The sequence below is a fragment of the Chionomys nivalis genome, chromosome 6, assembly GCF_950005125.1.
Source record: "Chionomys nivalis chromosome 6, mChiNiv1.1, whole genome shotgun sequence".
Lineage (NCBI taxonomy): Eukaryota > Metazoa > Chordata > Mammalia > Rodentia > Cricetidae > Chionomys > Chionomys nivalis.
The window spans coordinates 44,397,097-44,420,167 of NC_080091.1; the positions used below are offsets into that span (position 1 = coordinate 44,397,097).

Here is a 23,071-nt window from a genome sequence, read left to right on the forward strand (position 1 = left end):
CTAGGAGGAGACCATCAAGAAACATTCTTCCTGGTTCTCGACTCCAGGTTCCTGCCCTGATTTCCCTCAATGAGTGACTGTGCCCTTAAAGTGTGAACTAAATCCCCAATCCCCCCAAGCTGGTTTTGGTGAGAATGTTTGGCAACCATACCTCCTTAGCATGCCATTACTGTTCCTGTTTTTCATCATGGATGGATTTTTAACCAGCCATTGATACTTATGAGGGACCTTGATTATACTCTGATGTGAGACTCATAAAGCATTGTTCCAGTTATGATGAGTTATAGTGAGCCATACAGCCATGGAAGCATGCACACCCTGGCCATCTTGCCTTAATATGGGTTGTTGCTCTGTGTTCTGCCCAAGCTTGACCACAGATTGAACACCTCTGAGTGAATGGACTGTGATTACTTGCAATAGCATTTGAGTCAGTGATAGGCCCATTGATTATACATCCATAAAAATCACTAGCCAGTTGGAACATCTGTCCCTTTGGAGCTTAACAAGGCCACATCGTTACATCACTACATCAAAGGCAGTTGCAAGGTTATCTGGATATCTTAGTACATTAAAATTCACTGTAGATTTCATTTGGTTTCACAGTTGTTTCAGTTGCTAACAAGTTCCTGCTTCTCTCTCAGGGACCTTGGAATTCCTAGACATGGGTAGGCCCCCTTTTCAAGTGTTTTATCTTCTGCATAGGGCAGAAACAACTTGAGATTCACAGAGGAAATACACTCAGACTCACATAGTTTGATTTCAATCTGACACAAGTTACAGGGAATCTCAGTTGAGAAAGTGCCCCCACCCATAATATTGACCCTTGGGGCATTTACTTGATTAATGATTGATGTAGGAAGGCCCAGCCCACTGTGGGAACTGCCATCCATGGACTTGTGGTCCTGGATGCTATAAGAAAGCAGACTGAGCAAACCATAAGGAGAAAACTAGTAGTCAGCATTCCTCCATGGCCTCTGCATCAGCTCCTGCCTCCAGGTTCCTGCCTTGTTTGAGTTCCTGTGCTGACTTCCTTTAGGTATAGAGTGTGAACTGAGAGTTGTGAGCTGAAATAAGCCTTTTCCCCATGTTTATGGTCATGATGTTTTATTGCAACCATAGAAAACCTAACTAAGACACATAGTAAGTTGAAAACAGGTTTTATAGTTCCAATCCACTGCTCCTTCCTTGGCCCATGTGTGTCTTGCTAATTCTCTGGACCATGACACTGACCTTTTGAATAATAATTTTTCATTTTAAACTAATGGGGAAGAGTATTTTAAAGATAGGCATAAAGGTACATTACTGCTCAGTGTCTTGCTGTTTTAACAAGCTTTGGGTTGCATGTGTTCTACATGAATAAGGCCAATAGTGTGCACATGTGTATATGAAGACATGTACATGCACATGGGTGACACTGGCCTCAAGGAGACATCAAGATGTCCTTAACAATGGGACAACAATGCATTTTCCAAGTGGCAGAGGTGTGACCTTTTTTTGGTTAATGCAAATAGATAAAGGAAGACACTATCTGACTGCTATTTTTAATTATTCTCCGTATGCCAAAGGATGTTGGAATATCCTATGAAGTCTTACATTCATCTTGGATGACTTCATCACACATGCCCCCTATAGATCCCAAAATTCAAACCTCACCTTCCTGATGTAGGTGGGTCTTCTATCTATCTGTTGTTTCATTGGTTAATTAATAAAGAAAACTGCTTGGCCTGATAGGTCAGAACATAGGTAGGCAGGAAAGACAAAACAGAATGCTGGGAGGAAGAAGGCAGTGAGGCAGACACTATAGCTCTCCTCTCCAAGATGGACGCAGGTTAAGATCCTTCCTGGTAAGCCACCACCTCATGGTGCTACACAGATTATTAGAAATGGGTTAATAAAGATGTGAGAGTTAGCCAGTAAGAGGTTAGAGCTAATGGGCCAAGCAGTGTTTAAAAGAATACAGTTTTTGTGTAATTATTTTAGATAAAGCTAGCTGGTGGCTGGGAGCCCTCCCGGGTGGCGGGAAGTGGCCTGCCGCTCCTTCTACACTTTCCACACAGTGCTAACCCTATAGACCTAGACTTAGGACCTAGTGTGGTAGCCTAGGATAAGAAGACCAATGTAAACAGTTACCTTCTTCTGCTCCAGGGACCTGCATTGAATTAAAAAAGATAATGGTGAATAACTTCAGGCAACAGAAAATTTAACCCAAAATTTAACAGAAAAGTAACTGTGTGTATTGGAAATTTTGTTAGTAGAGTTTGGGGGAAAATTTTTGTTAGTACAGACTTTTAAGGAGATCTGCAAATAAAAAGATTACATAAAAACCAAGGTTTATCTTCTGTATATGATATAACAACTGTATAGTTGGCCAATGGTGTTAAAAGTTCATTTAACTACTGGAGAACTGTACACTCATAGTTAACAAAGTTTTTAAAATATCCTATCCCAACAACTGGATTGGTGAGACTCATTATTCCTCTTTCAAACATTTCCTTTCTCTTTCTCTGATTAAAAATGGTTGACTTCCTGAATGTGCTGTGGAATAATGCTCTTGTACCATGTAAATATTTGTCACTTGTATTGGTTTAATAAAACACTGACTAGCCAGTAGCCGGGCAGAAAGTATAGGCAGGGTGACCCAAGTAGGAAAATTCTGGTAAGAGGAAGGCTCAATTTGCAGTCATCATCCAGATGCAGAGAAAGCAAGATGCTTTACTGTAAAAAAAAAAAAAAAAGTACCAAGCCACATGGCTAAACATAGATAATAATTATAGGTTAATAGGTCAAACAGTTTATTTATAATTGTTATAAGCCTCTGTGTGTTTCTTCAGGACTGAATGACTGCAGGACTGGGCAGGACAGAAACTTTCATCTACAAATGGTGCCAATGTGGGGCAACAGCATCCACATAAAACCTGAAAGAAATTGAGAAGGGATTCTAGACATAAAAGAACAGAGTTAAGCATGACTTCTTGGTAGAAGCATTTTCTCAGGTGGGCTCTGTTTGCTAGAGGCAAGTAGAGGCACAGATCCTTTAAGAGAGCCTTCCTGACCCAGTGTTAGCAGCAAAAACCTCACAACTCTTTAAGAGGCTCTGCCACCAAACACATGAGCAGCCAGCATCAGGCTTCTTGGTGGTGGCATGGCCCTAAAAAACTCCACAGAATTGTGGTAAAAGCATGGCTCCCACCAGTACCTTTGCCACAAAGCTAGACTCTCAGAAAGCTAAGAAGTGGGGTAGATCCAGTCACCAAAGCTGTGACCTTAATCCTTGTCAGGTCCCTAGCAAACTAAAGACTCATATGATCAGAAAAAGATAGAAATATACAGCAAAGAAAGATTCAGAAAAAAGAAAGATATCTAAATGATTAATAGTGTGTTTAAAAATATACATAGGCTTAGGAGAGAAAAGAAAAAAAAGGATAGAGAAAGTCCTTTAAAAAAAGAAATATAGTCAGGTGTGCTGGCACATGCCTTTAATCCCAGCACTTGGGAGGCAGAGACAGGTGAATCTTTATGAGTTTCAGGCCAGGCCAGCATGATCTATAGAGTGAGATCCAGGATAGCAAAAAAACAAAAACAAAAACAAAAACAAACAAACAAAAAACAAAAAAACAAAAAAAACCAAAGTCTTGTCTCAAAAGAACAAAAATTAAAAATAAAAATAAGAGAAACAGAATTTTTTAAAAAGCCACATAAAGATGGAAAATACACAGAGAATCTGGAAACTGTATGTTATCATTTTGTCTTTGAATTGTTTGACTGCTGGTGAAGGATCAACAGCTGCTAAAAGACATTTGATTATAAATGCTACAGGATTAATCCAACCTATATATTTTGAAAATGCCTTGGCTTCAAAATTTAAGTCAAAAGATATGTTACTTTGGAGAAGAGGTTTTGATTTTGTTTCCACAGAAGATGAGAGGCTGTGGATTCATTCTTGGTTAAGAAAAGTAAGGTTTTAATGGGAATGATTGGCCCAGATGATCCAATGTTTCAGAGCACCTCTGTTAAAGTTTCTTCTGAGTTCTACATCCAGAACAGCTTCAAGACTGCTGATCGAGCTAATCAAGTCTCACACAATACTCCAGTCAGGCCTTGGCTACAATCCTAAATTTTCTTTGCATCACCATAATATTACCAGTGCTCCCAGTCAGCAGCCTAGTAGTCTAGAAAACTATGCCCATGTTTCCAAAAAAATGGATTATGGATGTTTGTCTTTGTTTAGAATGTTGGTTACAAGTTGTTATTGATAATGGTCAGAAAAAAAGATAAACAAAGGAGATTAGATTTAGAGTTCTTATTGTGAAGGGAAAAAAAGGAAAAGTGCTGTGGGATAATGCTATTGTACCCTGTAAAGATTTGTCACTTGTATTAGTTTAATAAAGAGTTGATTGGCCAGTAGCCAGGCAGGAAGCATAGGCAGGGCGACCAGAGTAGGAGAATTCTGGGAAGAGGAAAGGCTCAGTCTGCAGTCATCAGCCAGATGCAGAGGAAGCATGATGCCTCATAGAGAAAAGGTACCAAGTCATGTGGCTAAACGTAGATAATTATGGGTTAATTTAATATGTAAGAGCTTGTTATTAATAAGCCTGAGCTAATAGATCCAACAGTTTATAATTGTTATAAGCCTCTTTGTGTTTCTTTGGGACTGAATGGCTGTGGGACTGGGTGGGATATAAACTTCCATCAACATGAATGTTATGAAGAATCTACATGTTTATTGGGCGGGCTTGCATTCTGAACACACACACACACACACGCACGCACACGCACACACACAATTTTGAGACGGGATCCCAGTATGTATTTTATGTCTCAGCTTAAAATCCTCCTGCCTTGGCCCCCTATGTGATGGGATGATTGCAGGTATATACCACCGTGCCTGGCTCTATTCTCAAACCCTGAAGAAGCAGAGAATTTTATAGTGGGCTTAGCACTTCACTTCAAATAACTTCCAAAGTGTATTCCAGACATTGCCTCTTCTGAGAAGCCACGAGGAATCAGCTAGAAAAGACAGTCATTAACCTGGGGGCTGGAAATGTCATGATATGGCTTAGGAACTTTATGAAGTAAAAACGATCTCATTATAAATAAAATCATATTTTCTTTTGTGGGCATAAGGAAACTTTATTATACCTTTCATCAAAAATTCAAGGATTGTGAAATCTAGGAATATTAGGAATCACTGTTTTAGATAAGTTACAAGTTGGTGCCTGTGACCAGGTTCCCAGAGTTACCCTGAGAGTAACTGACCTTGAGCCCAGCTCTCTTGATTCATCTTGGTTTTGGAGACAAGAAGCCCTTAGCTGCAATCTGCTTAGAGAGGCATCCTGCATCTCGTTTGAAGCTAACTGAAGGCCTCTTTGTTTTAAAGACCTTAGCATCTCTGGGGTTCTGGGATGAGGGTATGTGTATTGTGGATAGCAAATCAAAGCTAATCCATAGGCCAGGTATAAAGGGTAATGAGTCCATTTTAGACGAGCGGTTTGAAAGTTTCCCCACTGAGTATTCTCCAGCAGTTCAAAGTGCTGGGTCTGACGCGGCCTGAGTTCTTAGGCTTGTCAAAGGCGAGGGGAAGGAGGCCCGTGCACACCATGAGAAGCCTGCTGCTGGGAGGGCTGTTGCTTTATCTTGCTGGAGCCCAGCTGACTGTTGTGCTTGAGGGCTCCAATTCCAATCAAACACAATTAGAAAAGCACAGTGGAATCTCTCTAGCTTGTTCTGCTTGTTTATTTTCTCTGTTAACTAACATAGTGGAGTGAGCTAGAAATGTTTATTTGTCTTGTCCCTCTCCTCTCCTTCTTTTCCTTTTTTACCTTTAAAAATCTATTTTCACTGTCTCTCTATTTTTTTTTTTCTGGGCAGCGCCACAGATGTCGGAAGCAGATCAGATTGATGGGATCCATGTCCCATCTTCTGCCAAGTGGGGAAGCTCTGTCAGCCAGCTCCTGCCCAGGCCTTCTCTGATTAGGCAGTGATTCTCAATGTGTGTGCCTCAACCCCTTGTGGTCCCAATATCAGATATTTACATTACGATTTATAACAGTAGCAAAATTATAGTTAGGAAGTAGCAACAAAAATAATTTTATGGTGGGGGGTCACAATGACTTTAGGGTCGCAACATTAGGAAGTTTGAAAACCACCGGTTCACGGCTTTGTGAAGATCACATGGGACCCAATAAGCACCAACTTGGAGAGCAAGAAGGTCCATGTAAGCTTGAGTCAGAGCAGGTAACTTACTAGACTAGATCCTTCTCTACACCACCCAACCAGGTGAGGGCTTAGTGTGCCGACAGCATGGCCTTGACCCTCCCCGGTGGGCTTTCATACTGGAGAAATGGCTTTCCGTTGCAGCTCAGACAAAAACAGAAAAAGATCTTGGCAAGATGTAAGAATTTGTGTTTTAGCTAAGCCTGGTTGTTAGGGTGATGTCAAGTTCTAGTGGAAGGCAAAATAAATAATTGTAAGAAAGGACGCGCAAGTAGGCAGCCCCTGTGCTCCCTGTTGCCTGAAGTGAGCAGAAACTTGCTTCTTACAGAGATAACACACAAAATTCCCCCTTTGTTAGATAAAACAGCTACTTACCTCACAGACGTCTTTAGAGCTGATCTGCCTGCAAGACAAAAAAGAGAAAGTAAGTAAGAAAGAAATGCGGTGTTAAATAAAAGGTAATTTATCATGAGCAAGATAAAATCATTCTGAACCTTACAAACCTCAGATTACATTTTCATGGCCAAATTAACAGCCCATAGTCCAGTGTGAATTCATCACTGTCCTATAAAATGAAACCAGGCTATTTTTCTTGTAGTTTTCTAAGGGAAAGGAGAAGCACTAAGCCAGTGTGGAAGCTGGTGAGAGGAGGTGCATGGATGTACCACTCGTTTCTCACTTTAGGGGGGCTCGAGTCACCCCCTCTTCTTCCTGACACCTGAGCTCCCACGCCAGGTTGCATTAGCTCACTCAGCCCTCTGCTTAGCAAGCTCTAGGCTTTTCACTCTGAGAAAGGGAGCTTTAAATACAAAGCTGTCAGGGGCACCAAGACCCCAGGGAGGCCAAAGAAAGAATGCAGGTGAGGAAGGGAGAATGTGACAGAAGAAAAGCTGTGAAACTGGGTGGGAAGGAGAAAATCCAATACGGCGTCCGACTGCGTGGCTATGGGACGAGCAAACATCAAATGTTTCATATGTGGACAAGCCCTCCAGTGCACATTTGTGCGTGCGTATCAGCATGTACATGTGCGTGCATGTGCGTGCAAGTGTGTGTATGTGTGTGCTTGCACATGTGGTGGCCAGGGCTTGGCACTGGTGTCTTCCTCCATTACTCTCTTACCTTATCTTTTGAAACCGGGTCTCTCACAGGTTCTCCTAGGCTGACCGGCTTGTGGGCTACAGGGAATCTGCGTGTCTGTGGACACAGTAGGCTTTGGAGGTGGGGGCTGGGATCTGAACTCAGATCCTCATGCTGGGATGCAAGCGCTTTACCTCCTGAGCACGAGAGAAGTTCAGCTTTCTGGGATTTGAACCTGCAACGGCCAGCATGAGCAGTACTCGGAAATCAAGTATGTTTGCTTTACAAAAGCATTTCAAATATTTCAGTGGGTTTCTCTGAGTCCATAAGCAAATCTTGCTCTCTAAAATTCTATATGCTCTCTTGCTTCATTTCATCTATATTTATAGGACAGCTCGAGTGGCTCTCCTGTTAGATAAAGCCCTCAAAGGATAAATCACTGATGTACTTCACAAATTGAACGGGGCTCCAAACCTGCGACTTTTATTTGTTCTCACAGAATGGCAAGGGCATTTATCTTGGGAGATTATTAGGTGAACACCTAGAGATGAAAATAAGAATCGGTGGAAGCCAGTGGGTAAAGATGGCACATTGTGGTCAGACTGGTGAGGATGTGGGGTGAGGTGTATTGTCCACCTGCTTGGGTGTATGAGCATGCTGGGAGGTTAAGATGGCATTGCCAATCTCAAAGAGAAGTTGTGCATCTAGACCTTTGGAGTTGACCCCATCAGGCAGCCCGACTGGCCTCAACTGCTGGACTCAGGTCTAAGCCACTCCTTGGCTTTGGAATATGGTGTGCTTGGGTTATGGCCAAAAGAATTAAAGCTACCCACAAACACTTGCATATAGGAGTTCAGAGCTACATTATCCACAAGAGTCAGTAAATGAAAGCAGGAACCAATGAGGCCGCTTAGTGGGTGGGTTGAGTGATCGCCTGGAGTGTTAGCTCCCCAGTGCCACATGGACCAGCATGGTGGTTCAGGCCTACAGTCCAAGTACTGAGGTGGCAAAGGAGTGAAGCACAGGAGTTCAAGGCCAACCTGGGCTATACGAGGCAAAACCTAAAAAAGCTGCCTCAGGTGTAATGTCTTACCCAGTCCCCATGGTCTGGCTCATGATAAAAAGAGATATGAATGGGGATAATGAAATAGAACCGATACCATACTCTTAATTATATTGTGGTTATACTGAGGCTAACCTCAATGTTTTCAATGCTTGAGATTATGATATGTCAAAGATGCTGTGGGACTGGCTTAAATTAAGATGTGATGTGTACAAATTGCATTATATACTTACATGCAAATGGACTTATATAGCTCTTTATAATGATCTTTTTTTAATGCAGAAGCTGAGGCTGGAGAGGAGGCACAGTGATTAAAAGTGTTTGCTGCTCTCAAGTTCGGTTCCCAGCACCCACAATCCTTGGGGGGCTCACAGCTGCCTTTAGCTCCAGTTCCAGGAGTTTTCATCTGATGCTCTCTTCTGGTTTCTGCAGGAATCTGAATGCGTTGTGTGTGCGTGCGTGTGTGCATGTGTGTGCGTGCACACACAGACCCAGAAACTCCATCTTAAATCATAGAGGTGATCCTAGAATTGTAGATTTACGTTACAGTACTCATGTCATTCAACCCTGGGAAGAGTGTGAACTGTCTGAGAGGGCCTGGATTTTTTTTTTTATATTTACATACTGACTTTATTAGATGTACAAAAAGGGTGAAGGGAAGTTAGGATTTGAACCTGCACTGTCAGCATGAGCAGTATTCGAAAATCAAATATGCTCAGTTTACAAAAGCCTTTCAAATATTTAAGAGGATTTCACTGAATGTGTAAGCAAAGCTTGCTTTCTAAGATTCCATATGCTTCCTTGCTTGACTTCGGTTATATGTGTAGGACAGGAGGAGCAGCTGTCCCTGGTTAGATAAAGACCTCTATGTATAAATCCCTGATGCACCTCACAAGTTGAATGGGGCTCCAGGACAGGGGTGAGCTTTGGGATCTTCCATGTTAGTAAAGTGAATTTTCAGGCAGAACACCAGAACTCTCTAAGTCCTTTCTGTGCAGAGCCGATAGGGTATGCTGGTATCTGGATACGTACTTCCCCGTGCTCTAGCTGCCAGAGCCGGTCCATCAGAAAGTGGCCTCAAACTACACAAAACAGTTCTCACATTTGTCCCCTGATATAACAGGTGCTTAGTATAACTTTAAAGATACTGCTGTTTTCTACAAAGGTGGACTTTCTTGACATGTAGTTTTTGGCTTGGTTTTGAATGGATTTTATTAGGACCCTTCTTCTGTCACCTACGGGCTCTGCCATCCTTCTTGATAAAGTAATTTTTCTTTCTGAACCCCAAATTTATACAGTAGGGAAGAGGGTTATTGAAAGTTCTACTTAAGAAAAGGATGCATGAATCTGTTTAGAATAAGACGATACTTCATGTCTGATGCTCACACTTGGTTGTCAATCTGTCCTGAGATTGATATAGGATGCCCAGTGTGGTTGATTGAGAGAGATGCTGAGTTTTTCCACCCAGTTTCTCCGAATAGTGGTATAACATTGTAACAATACATATTATAGTGATATTTATTAATATGTATATATAATGAAACACATATAATAATGATGGTGAATAATAACAACAATTTATGCTTTCATATCCTTAGTTTCCAGTCATAAATAGAGTTGGTATATCTCTGAAACTCACACTTTCGTTCCTTTAAAAAGCCATGCTTTTTTGATATTTATAAAGCTTTCTTTCACTTCCCAAATTATCATAGTATACTTTTTGGTGAACTGTATTCCTTGAACAGATGTGATCCCAGTAGAAAAGGGAAAGTCCCAGCCAGTCGCCCAGGTGTTTCATGTCCTAAATATGAACTGCTTCATTTAAATCATGTTTGGCTCCACCCCAAACCCCAACCCATGGAGTCCACTGAAGCTTGAATGACACATCGTGGAACAACAAGCTCCGTATTTCTGTGCCCTCAGTGTTATGGGGGTTCAATAATAGCGCCTTCCACACAGTGTGCCTGAATATGTACACACAGATGTTTCCCTGAAGTGCTGGAGACACACAGTTGCTTTCTTGGCATGTGCAAAGGCTTGGTTCAGTCTCCAGATCACACATAAAAAGACTCCACAAGGGGCCTGGGTGCAGTTAGAACACAGAAAACGTTGATTAATACTCAGGACAATGCCGTCTGGTCTGTGGACAGGTGAGTGAAAATATCAGTGGGTCCACAGCCACAAAGTTGTTTCTCTTTGAGTTTTCTTTAAGGTTATGCCAAGGGAAGGGTCTGCCTATGTGGATTAGAAAGTCCCAGATGCCTCTTCAACATGTGTTATCTTCCTTTGTAACAGAGATTTCTCCAGGTCCAAAGTTTTGGTTTGAAATAGCTTGTGTTGCAGTTGTTTATAGTTGGAATGCAAGTATGTCTTCTGAGAAAAAAAATTATTTTAATTGGAAAAAAATAAGTTGAGCAAAAAAAAAAAAGTGTGTGGATATTGTCAGTTTCATAGCATCCGTTGAAAATATCCAGCCAGGGGGCTGGAGAGATGGCTCTGTGGTTAAGAGCATTGCCTGCTCTTCCAAAGGTCCTGAGTTCAATTCCCGGCAACCACATGGTGGCTCACAACCATCTGTAATGAGGTCTGGTGCCCTCTTCTGGCCTGCAGACATACACACGGATATATTTAACAAATAAATAAATATTTTTTAAAAAAAAAGAAAAGAAAATATCCAGCCAGTGTCCTCACAATGTCAAGTTCACCTCTAGTGTTTGGTTGTTGACAGGTGACCTAACTGGCAGCATCCTTGGCTGGAGGGCTTTCACCCAGCATTGTTTCCTGAAGTCAAGGCTTAGCTGCAAAAGAGAGAGCGGCAGAGCTGATAGAGACAAAAGGGGCTGAAAGACAATAGCTGGAACCACACCTCCCGTCCAGGGGGTGCAAAGGCAATGGTGCAGATCACACACTTCATTGCCTGCAATTGGTAGCCAGGGCGCCAGAAGTCACAGCCTCCGTCTTTGGGCACCTCTTCCCCAAGTACCTACAGAGACACTGTTAGAAGAGAGGCACCGCATCCTGTGTAGTCCCCGCTGATGCTCAGAGCTCCAGGGCACTGTTTACACAGCGGTGGCCGCGCGGTTTATATGTGACCTGAATCATCAGTAATGTCTGGCTACTCAGGAGGGTCTGAACAGAAGTGAATTTGAGAGCACTGCTTTCTCCTGTAATAAAACCCTCTTGTTCATGACCATGTCCCCAGTCTCCTCTGGGACTTTGCCTCATCAAGACACCCACATGGTTTGCTTTCTGAACTGCAGTGATTTATGGGTGTGACATTTACTGAGACTGTATGCCATCTGCTGGCCTGGGCACCTGTTCTCCTCAGCATTGGAAAACCTTCATTTTTAGCTCTGCTGGGAGGAGTCAATGAGATTACATGCAATTGCTCTTTGGAGATGTTTGTGATGGAAAGATCTTGTCTGATTTTTATCACATCTAAAAATGAAGAAGTAAATAGAAACTATGTTCCCAAGGACCCCAAAAATAAAAGGCATTGACACGGGACCCAATAAAGTGACAATATCAGACCAGGAAACACAAAATTTTCCACTTAGAAAACTCCTTTTAAAAAAGATTATTATTGTTTTATGTGTTTGTGTTTTGCCTGCATGAATTTCTGAGTATCACATGAGTGCAGAAAGCCCCCAGAGGTCAGAAGATGGCATCAGGTTCTCCGGAACTGGAGTTACAGATGACTGTTAGCCACCATATAGTGCTGGGAAATGAACTTGGATCCTCTGCAAGAACTGTACAAGCTTTTAGGCATGAGCTCTTAACTGTTAATCCATCTCTTTAGCCCCCAGAAATTTTTTGATGAAATAATCCAATATGTTAAAACTGTATAAAAGCTCTGTGACCAATGCCCTTCAGCACAGAGACTGATTTGATCCGGTTGCAGAAATCAAGGGTGTTACCCATGCATTGGAAACCAAAGCATGAAGGAGGGAGAAAGGTAAAATAACAATTAGGGCATCTGAAAAAGCAATAAGGATTAATACTAGTAACTATCTACCTAAAAATACCTATAATGTATGTAAGTCAGCATCTAAAAATTCACATACAGTCTAAATGAAAATTTCCCATCTGGAATGACAATGTTCCCTCCAAGAGCCAAAGACCATCTAACAAAAACCCCAACACCAGGCATGGTATTTTGAGTTGCTGTGTTTATGTGTGTCAGGGTTGTTCAAGAGGTTCCCAAGTATTACAGGCTGTTGCTATTGCCCTCGGCTGACCCTCAGAGTTGGAAGGAAAGTTCCTGCTGCTGAAGACACCATGCACTTCACATGCAGAGCCCAGAGGCTCTTGAGCTGGAACTGATGATCTGAATAGCTCCTCCATGAGGACTAGCTTTCATGGTGTAAGAAAGGACCATGCAAACTTCCAAAAGAGGGAAACAACCAATGGTCCCAACCAGCTATGCTGCCCATGAACCACACCAATGATCACCATGGCATAACAACCCCAAGGGTGTGGTAATGGCGTGCATATCTTGGTGGTAACCAACAGTTAAATAATTGGACTTAAGATCCACTAAGCTAGAAACCCGGTCAATCACCCAGGACTAGGGAAGTAATGGGGCTCGGAGGAAACCCAGCTACTGCCATTTTACTAAATCAGCATAATCCCTAACTGCATTCCAAACATTTGTCCTTATGCCCACAAATACCTGTAATCCTCACACTTTACCAAGGAAATGCCTCATTGCAACAGAGAGACCATTACAGAAAACCACAACCAAAGGAGAGTTGTGGAGGCCAGTCTACAATACATCTACAGAAAAATCCCCCACCTAAGGCTAGGGAACAATGAGGAAGAGGGGACAGAAAGACAGTAAGAACCAGAGGACCAGGGAGTTTGTGTCACACCCATAAAGTATCACTAACATGTCTTCCTAAGTACAATCTGAATAAGGACAGCAACCGTAAATATGACAAAGTTAATGAGTGGAGACCATGTGGCTTCAACCCTACCCAAGGAACTATAGGAAACTAAGAAATTCTGAGTGGGAGAAATAGCCTTCCTCTGGGAAGATCATAGCAATTGGTTATCCAAACCCAAATGGTCAGCTCAGAAAAAAATGTACAAACAAGTAACATTATACAGACTCAGCAGGGTATGTTTTACATACATATGCATATGTGAATGTAGCAACAGTTAATAAAAAATAAGGCATGCATTTGAAAGAGAGCCAGGAGGGGTTCATGAGAGGGTTTGGCAGGAGGAAAGGGAAGGGGGAAATGATAAAGTGACATAATAATATAATCTCAAAAAATAAACAGCTGAAAAAAGTCTTTTCTGGTCCTGATGTTTCACCACAGGACAGAGAAATTGCTAATACAATGGGTGTGTTTGGAAGCTGTGGCAACTTCTAAACTCCTCACTTAGCATCTACTGCTATTCATGTCAGGCTCTGTGCCAAGAAATGTGGACCCTGAAAATAGTTAATCTTTCCTTTAGGAGTGGATGCGCCTGGCTAGAATCTTGGTGTACTATAGGAAGAGAGAATGCCAAGGCCAGATAGATTAAAACTAAAACCTATTCCATGCTATGACTCACAGCCATAATTTTAATATGGGCTGTTGAACACCTCATGGAGCCAGTGCTCACACTAGCCTGTGGAGTGTGTGGGAGGCAACACAGAACCCTTCTTTTCCCATCCTCAGCTTTAGCAAAGGTCTACACAATATGTTGCTGGACATCCTAAGGCATGATCCACTGTCCTTTGTGATGGGCTCTGCTGCCCCCTGTGAGATGTCCTGCAGCCTCCCTGCCTCTCCTCCAAGTGGTTCCACCTCCATGTTTCTCTAAATATCGTGGACTGTCCCTATCCAGAGCAAGAATAAACTTACCTACAGTTGAGAACAGCTGCCCTAAGCCTGTAATCCTCAATGCCTGCCTGTCAGCACCCCACTTTCTCCAACCTGACTCTAAACCCCAAGCTTATAAAAAACAGTGCTGGGTCATAAGAAGCAGAATCTCTGCCATAGATTTTGGAGTTCCATTTGAGATCTGTGTTCTTTCCTAGGTACTAGACTAAGGGACATGGGACAGACTGTCCAGATAAAAGAGGGTGTTTTGGTTTGAAAGAAAATGCTCCCCAAAGGGAGTGGCACTATTAGGAGGTGTGGTTTTGTTGGAGGAAGTATATCCCTGTGGGGGTAGGCTTTAAGGTCTCTCTTCTCAAGCTTCAGTCAGTGTGACAGTCAACCTCCTATTGCCTGCAAGATGTAGGACTCTCAGCTTCAGCACCACATTTGCCTGCACACTGCCATGCTCCCTGCCATGATGATAATGGACTGAACCTCTGAACTTTAAGTGAGCCACCCCCAGTTAAATGTTTTACTTTATAAGAGTTTCCATGGTTATGGTGTCTCTTCACAGCAAACAAACAAACAGACAAACAAAAACACAACAACAACAACGAAGGAAAAGAAAAAAATTCCTAACTAAGGGTACTTCTCTGAGGAGTTTGTATGGGTCTATAAAGGAAAAAAAAAAGATGAGGGGACAATTTAGGATAAGGGGGAGAATCAGAATTGTAGTCATCTAATATCCCTATCAGAATCAGACAGAAGAAGGTTTTTTCATGGTTGCTCAAAATGGCTTGAATGTCAGTATTCCCAAGGCACCGATTCTACCTAGTGTTGTCCCTGCATTAGCATCCTGCTGACTCCAGCCTTCTATGAGAAATCCTCATTCATCCTGAGCCAGAGGAAGGAGAGGCACACTCCTTCCTCCCTTCCAAAATAAGGGACTTTTAGAAATCTACCATCTTGAAAGAACATTCCCAACACATTTGTGGTTAGTGTCAGCTGGTACACTCCCCTTGCTGGTGGAGGACTGGCAAATCTGTTTGTCAGCAAGGCAGTGATGTTTTTGGCAGAAGAGTATTTAAGCTTGGTTACGTCCTCCGGGTTAGGTGTCTGGAAACTGGCAAGGGGGTGGTGTGAAAGGTCCTTCTGTCTATGTGTTGCTTTTATTAATTAATGAATAAAGAAACTTCTTTGGCCTATAGCAAGGCAGAATTTAGCTAGGCAGGGAAAACTAAACTGAATGCTGGGAGAAAGAAGGTGGAGTCAGTGAGAAGCCATGTAGCCCCACCAGAGACAGATGCCAGAACTTTACATGGTAAGCCACAACCTCATAGCAATACACAGATTAATGGAGATGGGTTAATTTAAGAAATGAGTTAGCCAGAAATACGCTTAAGCTATTGGCCAAACAGTATTGCAAATAATATGGTTTCTGTGTGATTATTTCCGGGCAGAGCAGCCAGGAACAAATAAGCTCTCCTACAACAAGGGGGATGTCCTAGATTGCTTCCCATTTTCTGTTCTCTGTGATGACCGTTTAGGTCTTAAGAGAGCAGTTTTGTCAATGACTTATCTTTTCGCATGGAGCTGTGTTTGCGATGATGAGTCAAACACAGGTTCCTAAGTCCATTTTCTCTCTAGGCATCTCCCCCTCACTACTCCCCCCAGTAGTGGTGTGCAATTTAGAGAGGGGATCTGTTTGGTTTCTCTCATCTCTCGTCTCCTCCCCACTATCCACCACCTCTACTGGTCATTTCACCACAACAGTAACAAGGGTCTCACCTGAGCCCCCTTTGAACTTCTGGAAAGCCATGTCTCGGAGAGAAGTGTGCACTGATCTCTGGTGGTGCTGGAGGCAAGGGCTGATACTTCTTGGGGAGGGTGATGGTAGGCCTGTGGGAAGAGTCACACAGGTAAGGACTGAGCTGGTCGGCAGCCATGCCTTTCTCAGGCAGTGAGTTCACTCTAGCCCCCTTCCTCCCCTCCCCTGTTGTGAGTTTGAAGCCCAAGTGTGAAGGATGCTTTCTGTAGCCTGGACCATTTTGGATGTCTTCAAGTCTTAACATCCTCACACTTCCAGAGTACTGTGCTCTGATTCTTGGCATTCTGTATGTGACAATGCCCTACAGGTGTCACAGGCTTTTTAATATGCCACCCATTGGACTACAGGAGGCCTGGGGAAAAAAGAACAATAACCTCCTTCTTATTCCACACTGGACGGCCTGAGTTTCAAAATTTCCCCAAAAAATCATGAAAATGCTTGTGACTCAATAAAAGCCTGTTTCACCCATTTTCTCCAGTCATTGTGTGCTGATCCACAAAGTGCATCATGTGTTTTGGTGGAGGCTGGGATGCAAAAGGAAGCAAGATAGACACAGTCCTTGGCTCAAGAAGCCCCTACTCCATGAAAGGGAAGAATGAGGAGTGAAGTGACTGACATGCTTAGCTGAGGGACACATTGGTCTAACTAGAGCAAAGGCATCCACCAACCCACTCAGGGCCCCGGTGGCCCAGTCTGCAGCTCTCATCTCTGTGTGTCTACAAACATAGCAATAATAAGCATTAATATATGTGATATATAAACATATAGACTTAGATGGACACATATTCATACATTGTAAGTCCTTAAATTATAAATCAATTTATTTATGAAAATTCAAATTTCTGGTTGATTATTGACCTACTGATTTCTATGTTGGGTCTTTCCTGATCTCATGAGTCTGGGCAACTAGATATACCTACAACAGGCTTTGTCCAAAGTTTTTGCTAAAGAAAGGAACATGCTATTTGGGGAGCAAGATTCTGGGAAGAAAGAACAGCAAGTGTAGAGACGCTGCTGCTAGAAATGGATTTGGGGGATGGATAAGGTTATGGTAATCAGAAGGTTGTGGGCTTTTGTTAGGCTGTTTAACACTGTCTGCCTGCTACATGTGCCCTTGATCAGCTTGGTCTCGAACTGGGGAGATGGCTCAGTAGGTAAAAGTCCTTGATGTTAAAGCTGAGGACCCATGTTTGATCCCCAGAACCCACAGAGTGGAAATAGAGAATTAATTCCCATACATTTCTCTCTGACTCTCCCATGTGCACGGTGGCACATCACACTACCCACCACAAATAAGTGTCAAAAATGGGAAGTGACCTGTTTTGAACATCAATACTAAGAAAGACAGCTGGAGGAGGGAAGTGTGCCAACAGTAGGACTGTCTGATGGTGTGGAAGAATGGAGGCTTGCTGCCTGTTGTCCACAGTCCAGCTTCTCCAAGACCAAATGTTTGTGCTTCTCTTTTGCAGGAGCTGGCTCAAATCATTTAAGCTTATGTCAAAAAATTTACATTTTTTAAAAATTTATTTTATGCGTATGGGTGTTTTGACCATGTGTTGTTTGTGCATCACGTGTCCCCTGGAATAAAGTTACAGGCTGTTGTGAGCGTGCTGGGAATAGAATCTGTTTTCTCTATAAAAGTAGTCAGTGCTCTTGATCTCTGAACCATCACCCTGTTACCACAAATATGATTTTAAATGTCTTACCGTGGAGGCGGCACAGGAGTCTGCAAAAAGGAAAGAGGACCAGGAGTTAAATTCACTGTTTTGGGGCAGGTAGTGGTTAAGAATGTTTTGGTTTACAAATGGAAGTGAAAATGGTAACCGAAACCCTAGGGCATACTTTTCACTTTTCAAGTCACATTTATTTCCCGGTGCCCACGTGTCTGAGCTTTTCAAGAGTAACAGGTGCATTTTAACAGCTTTCACTCACCTTGTTCTCCTCTTTGCATTTCAACCCTAAAATACAAGATGGAAAAAACAGTGAACCCCGTGGAAAATGTCATCAAATACTCTTACATATGCTTCTATGGAAACCGATCCTATATTGATTGACACTGATGATACTTATTGGGATCTCAGCAGTTGCCTGGCCTGGTGTTGAACACTGTAGTTTGGGGATCTTACTGCATGCTCAAGAGTCTGAGATGTGAGGGAAATTCAGCATCTCACAGGCTAGGAAGCAGACACCACTGAGTAGAGTGACTCTCAAGGACCCCTGAACATCACTCTCTCATCGTCCGTCTTGTTGCTCCTGGAAACCACCTTGCACTTCCTCCTATCTTGTGTTTTGTTATTTCAGGTTCATCTACATGACAGCATGTAGAGTTTCATTTGAGTGTATCTCATTTCACCTAGCGTAATATCCCCAGGTCCATCCACGTGCTCACAAATGGTAGGCTTTCCTTCTTGTGGGGCTGAATAAAGCCCCATTGTATATATGTGTACCATCTCTTTACCCACGCTGCGGGGCACAGACAGATTGCTTCCATGTTTGCTTTGTGGATTATGCTGCAGGGACTCAGAGTGGAGACAGCTCTTTAAAAGCCTAATTTCAATGCCCTTGATGAATACTACAGGTGAGATTCCTGAATCACAGGCTGGTTCTAATTTTAGATTCTAGAGGAAATACTATACTGCTTCTTCAGATGGCTGTGCTGACTTGGGTTCTCACTGACAGTGGTCACCATCCCACACCTTGTGATGCCAGTTTAGATAGGGTGCTTATGCTTGCAGCTTCATTCCTCACTCCAGGAAGCTATGAGGGCCTTTTGTGGCAAATGTGGCAGATCTTTTGACACTCTGTGTGTGTATCCTATGTCTCTATTAAAATGTTTGTCTTTCTCTAGCATGGTTTAGTATTCTCTCCCCTCCCTTAAGATTGTAGTAGCAATTCTATCAACAATAGCAACAAATCACAGGTATCGAACTTGTGACCTTCGCATGTGGCTTGGGATGGCTTGTCCTGTTGCAGTGCTATGCAGTAAGATGTAAGAATGCACGCACAGTCATCAGCTGCAGGCGGAACACAGCTTTCCTGTGACGTTCTAGACAAGGGAATTTTCTTTGCCCTAGGTGGCATAGAAAAACCAAAGGCCTGGTCTCCCCTACACTCTGTCAGCTGCAGCAGGCATGCATGCTGACAAACCACCCATGCCAGGGGCCTCCCCACGCTGCTGGTTTAGCTATCAACATTTCACGAGGTAAGTGGTCTGGGTGACCTATGGGCAAGCAAATGCGGGTGAAGTAACTCATCACATAGCTGTCAGCTTTTGTGGCAATTGGGCTGAAACCCAGCAAGATTCTTTGTTTTCCATCAGGGGACCTTGTTTAAAAAGGACCTAACAGGTCAGGTATTTGCAATAATAATAATAATAATAATAATAATAATAATAATAATAATAATAATAATAAAAAGGTAAGATTCGGAGTGGATTTTTTTTTCAGACTGCCCTTTAAAATCTGTTTTTCTTAGAAGTGCACAGATCAAACTCGACCTTAGGTTGCGCTAAGCCAGCATTCTACTTACCAACCACACCTCCAGCCTGGCCTTGGCTCCTGGGGTTCACTGTAGGCTCAGCCAGCAGGAATGAAGCAAACTGCTGGGCTGAGGAATGGGTGATTTCTGATACTCCCTCAGAATTTGTGTGTGGGAGACATGAATTAGAGCACATCAAGGCATGCTTCCTGTCTTGAAAAATTACTATTTATTAAAAAATTTTGAGGCACAGCTTCTAATGTTTCTGCTGTGCAGTGAGAGACTGGAGAGGGGATGTTTGGCTATTCTGACAAAGCCCACAGGTGTTCTCCAATGCTGGGAAGAGTTTGCTGTCAGTCAGACCAGAGAACCCTTTCAGGCCTACCTTGAGGACTTTTCCCCTCCAAGTGTGAGGAGGCTTTTCACTGGGAGGTGACATGTCTGCCCTCTGGTGGCCAGTGCTGTAATCAGCATTCCCTGCAAAGAGACTGGTCCTCCCCTTTTCATTAGGGCTCCCACTTCTAGCCAGGGTGCTTGTTTCCAGAGATGTGGTTGGGGAAGGTATCAGAGCACAGCTGTGGAAGCTAGCAGATCTGGACTTGACTATTTTGGGGTCAAACCCTGAAGAATGTAAGGACACAGTGTTATGTAAAATTGAAGCTGTGCTTCTTGGAGAAGGGGAGGTTTTAGAAGTCTCTTTGAGATGTGCAGGAGAGGCTTGTACCAAACTGTAAGACCTGATTGTTAAATGTCAAGGATTTTTTAAGCTGGTTGTTAAATATAGACATCATCAAAAATAGATCATAGGATTGTACAGTTAAGTCACGTCAAAACAAAGATAAGGAACACAAATGCATGCATTGCTTCCTGTGTGTTATTGTATGTATCATTGAGGTGATTTTCCCATGCTATGAAATGACATCTCTTCCAATTCCATGGTCATGGGCACTCTGGTACGTGAAGACTGGCATGCTGGGAGTATTTCCACGAAGGGGAATGTCACACAATGTTTTGCCACTTGTCCAGACTTAAGAAAGTTTTAGAGAAAGTGTTAAGCGATCACACCTTACTTCTACTTGTATAATGCGCATAGGCATTATGTTCTAAAGAGTGTGCCTAAGGAAACACACATCTAGAAAACTAGTTTTCAGCTTAGTTAGGAAATGGTCCATGTCTTCATACCCTGGAAGCTGTGATTTAGCTGCGGATGCAAGAGCTTGGGCAAAAGTCAATCAGAGCTGGGTGTCATAGCTCAAGTCTGTAATCCCAGCACTCAGGAGGTGGACGCAAGAGGACCTTAAGTTTGAGGCTAGCCAGGGTTGCAGAATGAATTCAGGGGCAGCTGGGCTACACAGCAGGAGCCTGAAAACAGTGAAACGGAAAACAACTGGCTCTATGAATTTGGGATAAGGAATATTTTATCTCTTGCTCCTACTTTACAAATGTATGTTATGTATCTCTCCATCAGTAGCACGGTGACCTCATTGGCATATGTGTTTGAGTTCTCTTCTTTAGATACCTGACTGTTTGGCATTTCCCCAGGCTTATGAGTTGAGAATCGAGTCTTGTTGTTATTATCAACGAACTGCATAACTTGATGCAAATTGTTTGGTTTCCCTGGGCTACTTCTCTCCTTATCTGTGATTTTTTTTGAAAGATGAGAAAATGAGACTCATATCACAGGAACCAAGATTTTGTCTCTTAATAGAAGACACAAAGCAGGGTGGCCACAAATGGGACTTGTGATATCACTCAAGTTGAGTATAAGCCTTGATGACTTAAAAGTTAAAATGCACATTATGAAATCTAATTCTTTGGGGTTTTAGGAGTGAAATATTTAGTTTTCACCTAAGGCAGTGGTTTTCAACCTGTGGGTCTCGAACCTTTGGGGTTTGAACAGCCCTTTCACAGGGGTCACATATCAGATATCCTGCTTATCAGATACTTATATTACAATTCATAGCAGTAGCCCAGGAGTGCGGGAGAATTGTCTGTATTCTGTCAATCATGTTTTAAATAAACACCGATTGGCCAGGCAGAAAGTATGGGTGGGTCAACCAGACAGGAAGTAGAGGTGAGACAATGAGAACAGGAGAATTCTAGGAAGGAGGAAGCCCATTCCTCCCATTCCAGCCCAGACCACCGAGAAGCAAGATGTAACCTGCCTAGTTGAAAGGTATTGAGCCATGTGGTTAACGTAGATAAGAATAATGGGTTAATATAAGCTACAAGAGCTAATAAGAAGACTGAGCTAATGGGCCAATCAGTTTATAATTAATGCAGACTCTCTGTGTGATTTTCTTTGGGGCTTGCTGGCTGTGGGGTACTGGGCGGGACGGAAACCCCAACAAGCCGGCCCTCCATGTTACAGCACAGTTATAGTTATAAAGTAACAATGCAATCATTTTGTGGTTGGGGTTGATCACAACATGAGTAACTGTACTAAAGGGTTGTAGTATTAGGAAGGTTGAGGACCACTGACCTAAGCTTCCATCCAATTTGTGCTGAACACAGATGAAGGGTTCACATGCAAACACTCCCAGAAACAGAGCATCCATGTAATGTCCTATAATTACAGAAATGGATTTGGAGGAAAATTAGACAAAACTTGGCCTCAATCACAAAATTTATTGTGTCTAAGACTTTTATGAGCATTAGCATTTTGTGTCTTGATGATTAATTATGGAGGAGTCCAAAGAAGCGACTTAAATAATCCCAGTGGCTGGTAATGTCCACTTGGCAGAGCCTGCCGGAGAAGCATCTTCAAGTCCATCATAGCCTTCAGAAATTAATTGCAGCAATAAATTACTGAAGCCATCCTTGGGAAGCAGTGGGAAGGGATCATGTTAGGCGAAGCCAAGGTTGTTGCAGGAACCTAATGGCTCTCACATCCCCTCGGATAAAATCAGAAGGCACCGCATTTAGGAACAAGCCTTTCAACATCTTTCGTGCTGGGCCAGTGGGGAAAGTGAGATGGAGCAATTCTTCCAGCCCAAGCCAGGAGGGAGATGTTTTTGGCTGCCTTGCATATGTCTGGATGAAGAAGCGTGGGCAGGCAGGGTAAAGTGATGGATGAAGACTAGGCAGGGGTGGTATGGATTCACAAAACGCTAGCGAACACAGACTTCTGCTTCCACAGCTGAGGTGTGAGGGTCCAGTCAAGGAACAAGATGTGGCTGAATTTGGAAGCACAGGCAGAAATGGGCCCAAAATTACCAGAGCCTCTTGAGTTGTCCCTGTGCTGGTCCCCACCCAGTGAGATTGAGATACTGCGTGGTCCTGTGGCATTAGTCAGGGTGATGATGTTTATCTCTACACTGTTAACACAGGCTAAGTCCTAGAAGGAATCTTATAAATATTTCCCACGTGTCCAGTGTGGTGTCACACATTTGCTGCCTAGAGATGATGTCATGAGCTGTGTTCTCTGTGACAGAAGCCTCTGGCTCACTTTTAACCAATTCAGCACAACAGATTAACTTGCATGCTAAAACCCAAACGAGGTAGACAGGAGATGGTTTTAGCTTGCAGTAGGAGTCAGGAGGCGTGTGGTATAGCCTGCAGTAGGAGTCAGGGGAATGTAATAAGGGGGCAACGAGCCAG

The 23,071-nt window shown here is 42.9% G+C and overlaps 1 protein-coding gene across 1 annotated transcript in view; it reads right to left on the reverse strand.

Annotated features, from left to right (window-relative positions):
- Positions 1-23,071, reverse strand: part of Clnk (cytokine dependent hematopoietic cell linker) — a 94,764-nt gene that overhangs the window by 28,571 nt on the left and 43,122 nt on the right. The window contains exons 8-12 of the mRNA XM_057772861.1: positions 17,927-17,952; positions 17,701-17,720; positions 15,955-16,065; positions 6,589-6,616; positions 2,131-2,149 (exon numbers count right to left, since the gene is read on the reverse strand). Coding sequence (XP_057628844.1) covers positions 2,131-2,149; positions 6,589-6,616; positions 15,955-16,065; positions 17,701-17,720; positions 17,927-17,952 — 204 coding nt within the window. The remainder of the gene's footprint in view (positions 1-2,130; positions 2,150-6,588; positions 6,617-15,954; positions 16,066-17,700; positions 17,721-17,926; positions 17,953-23,071) is intronic.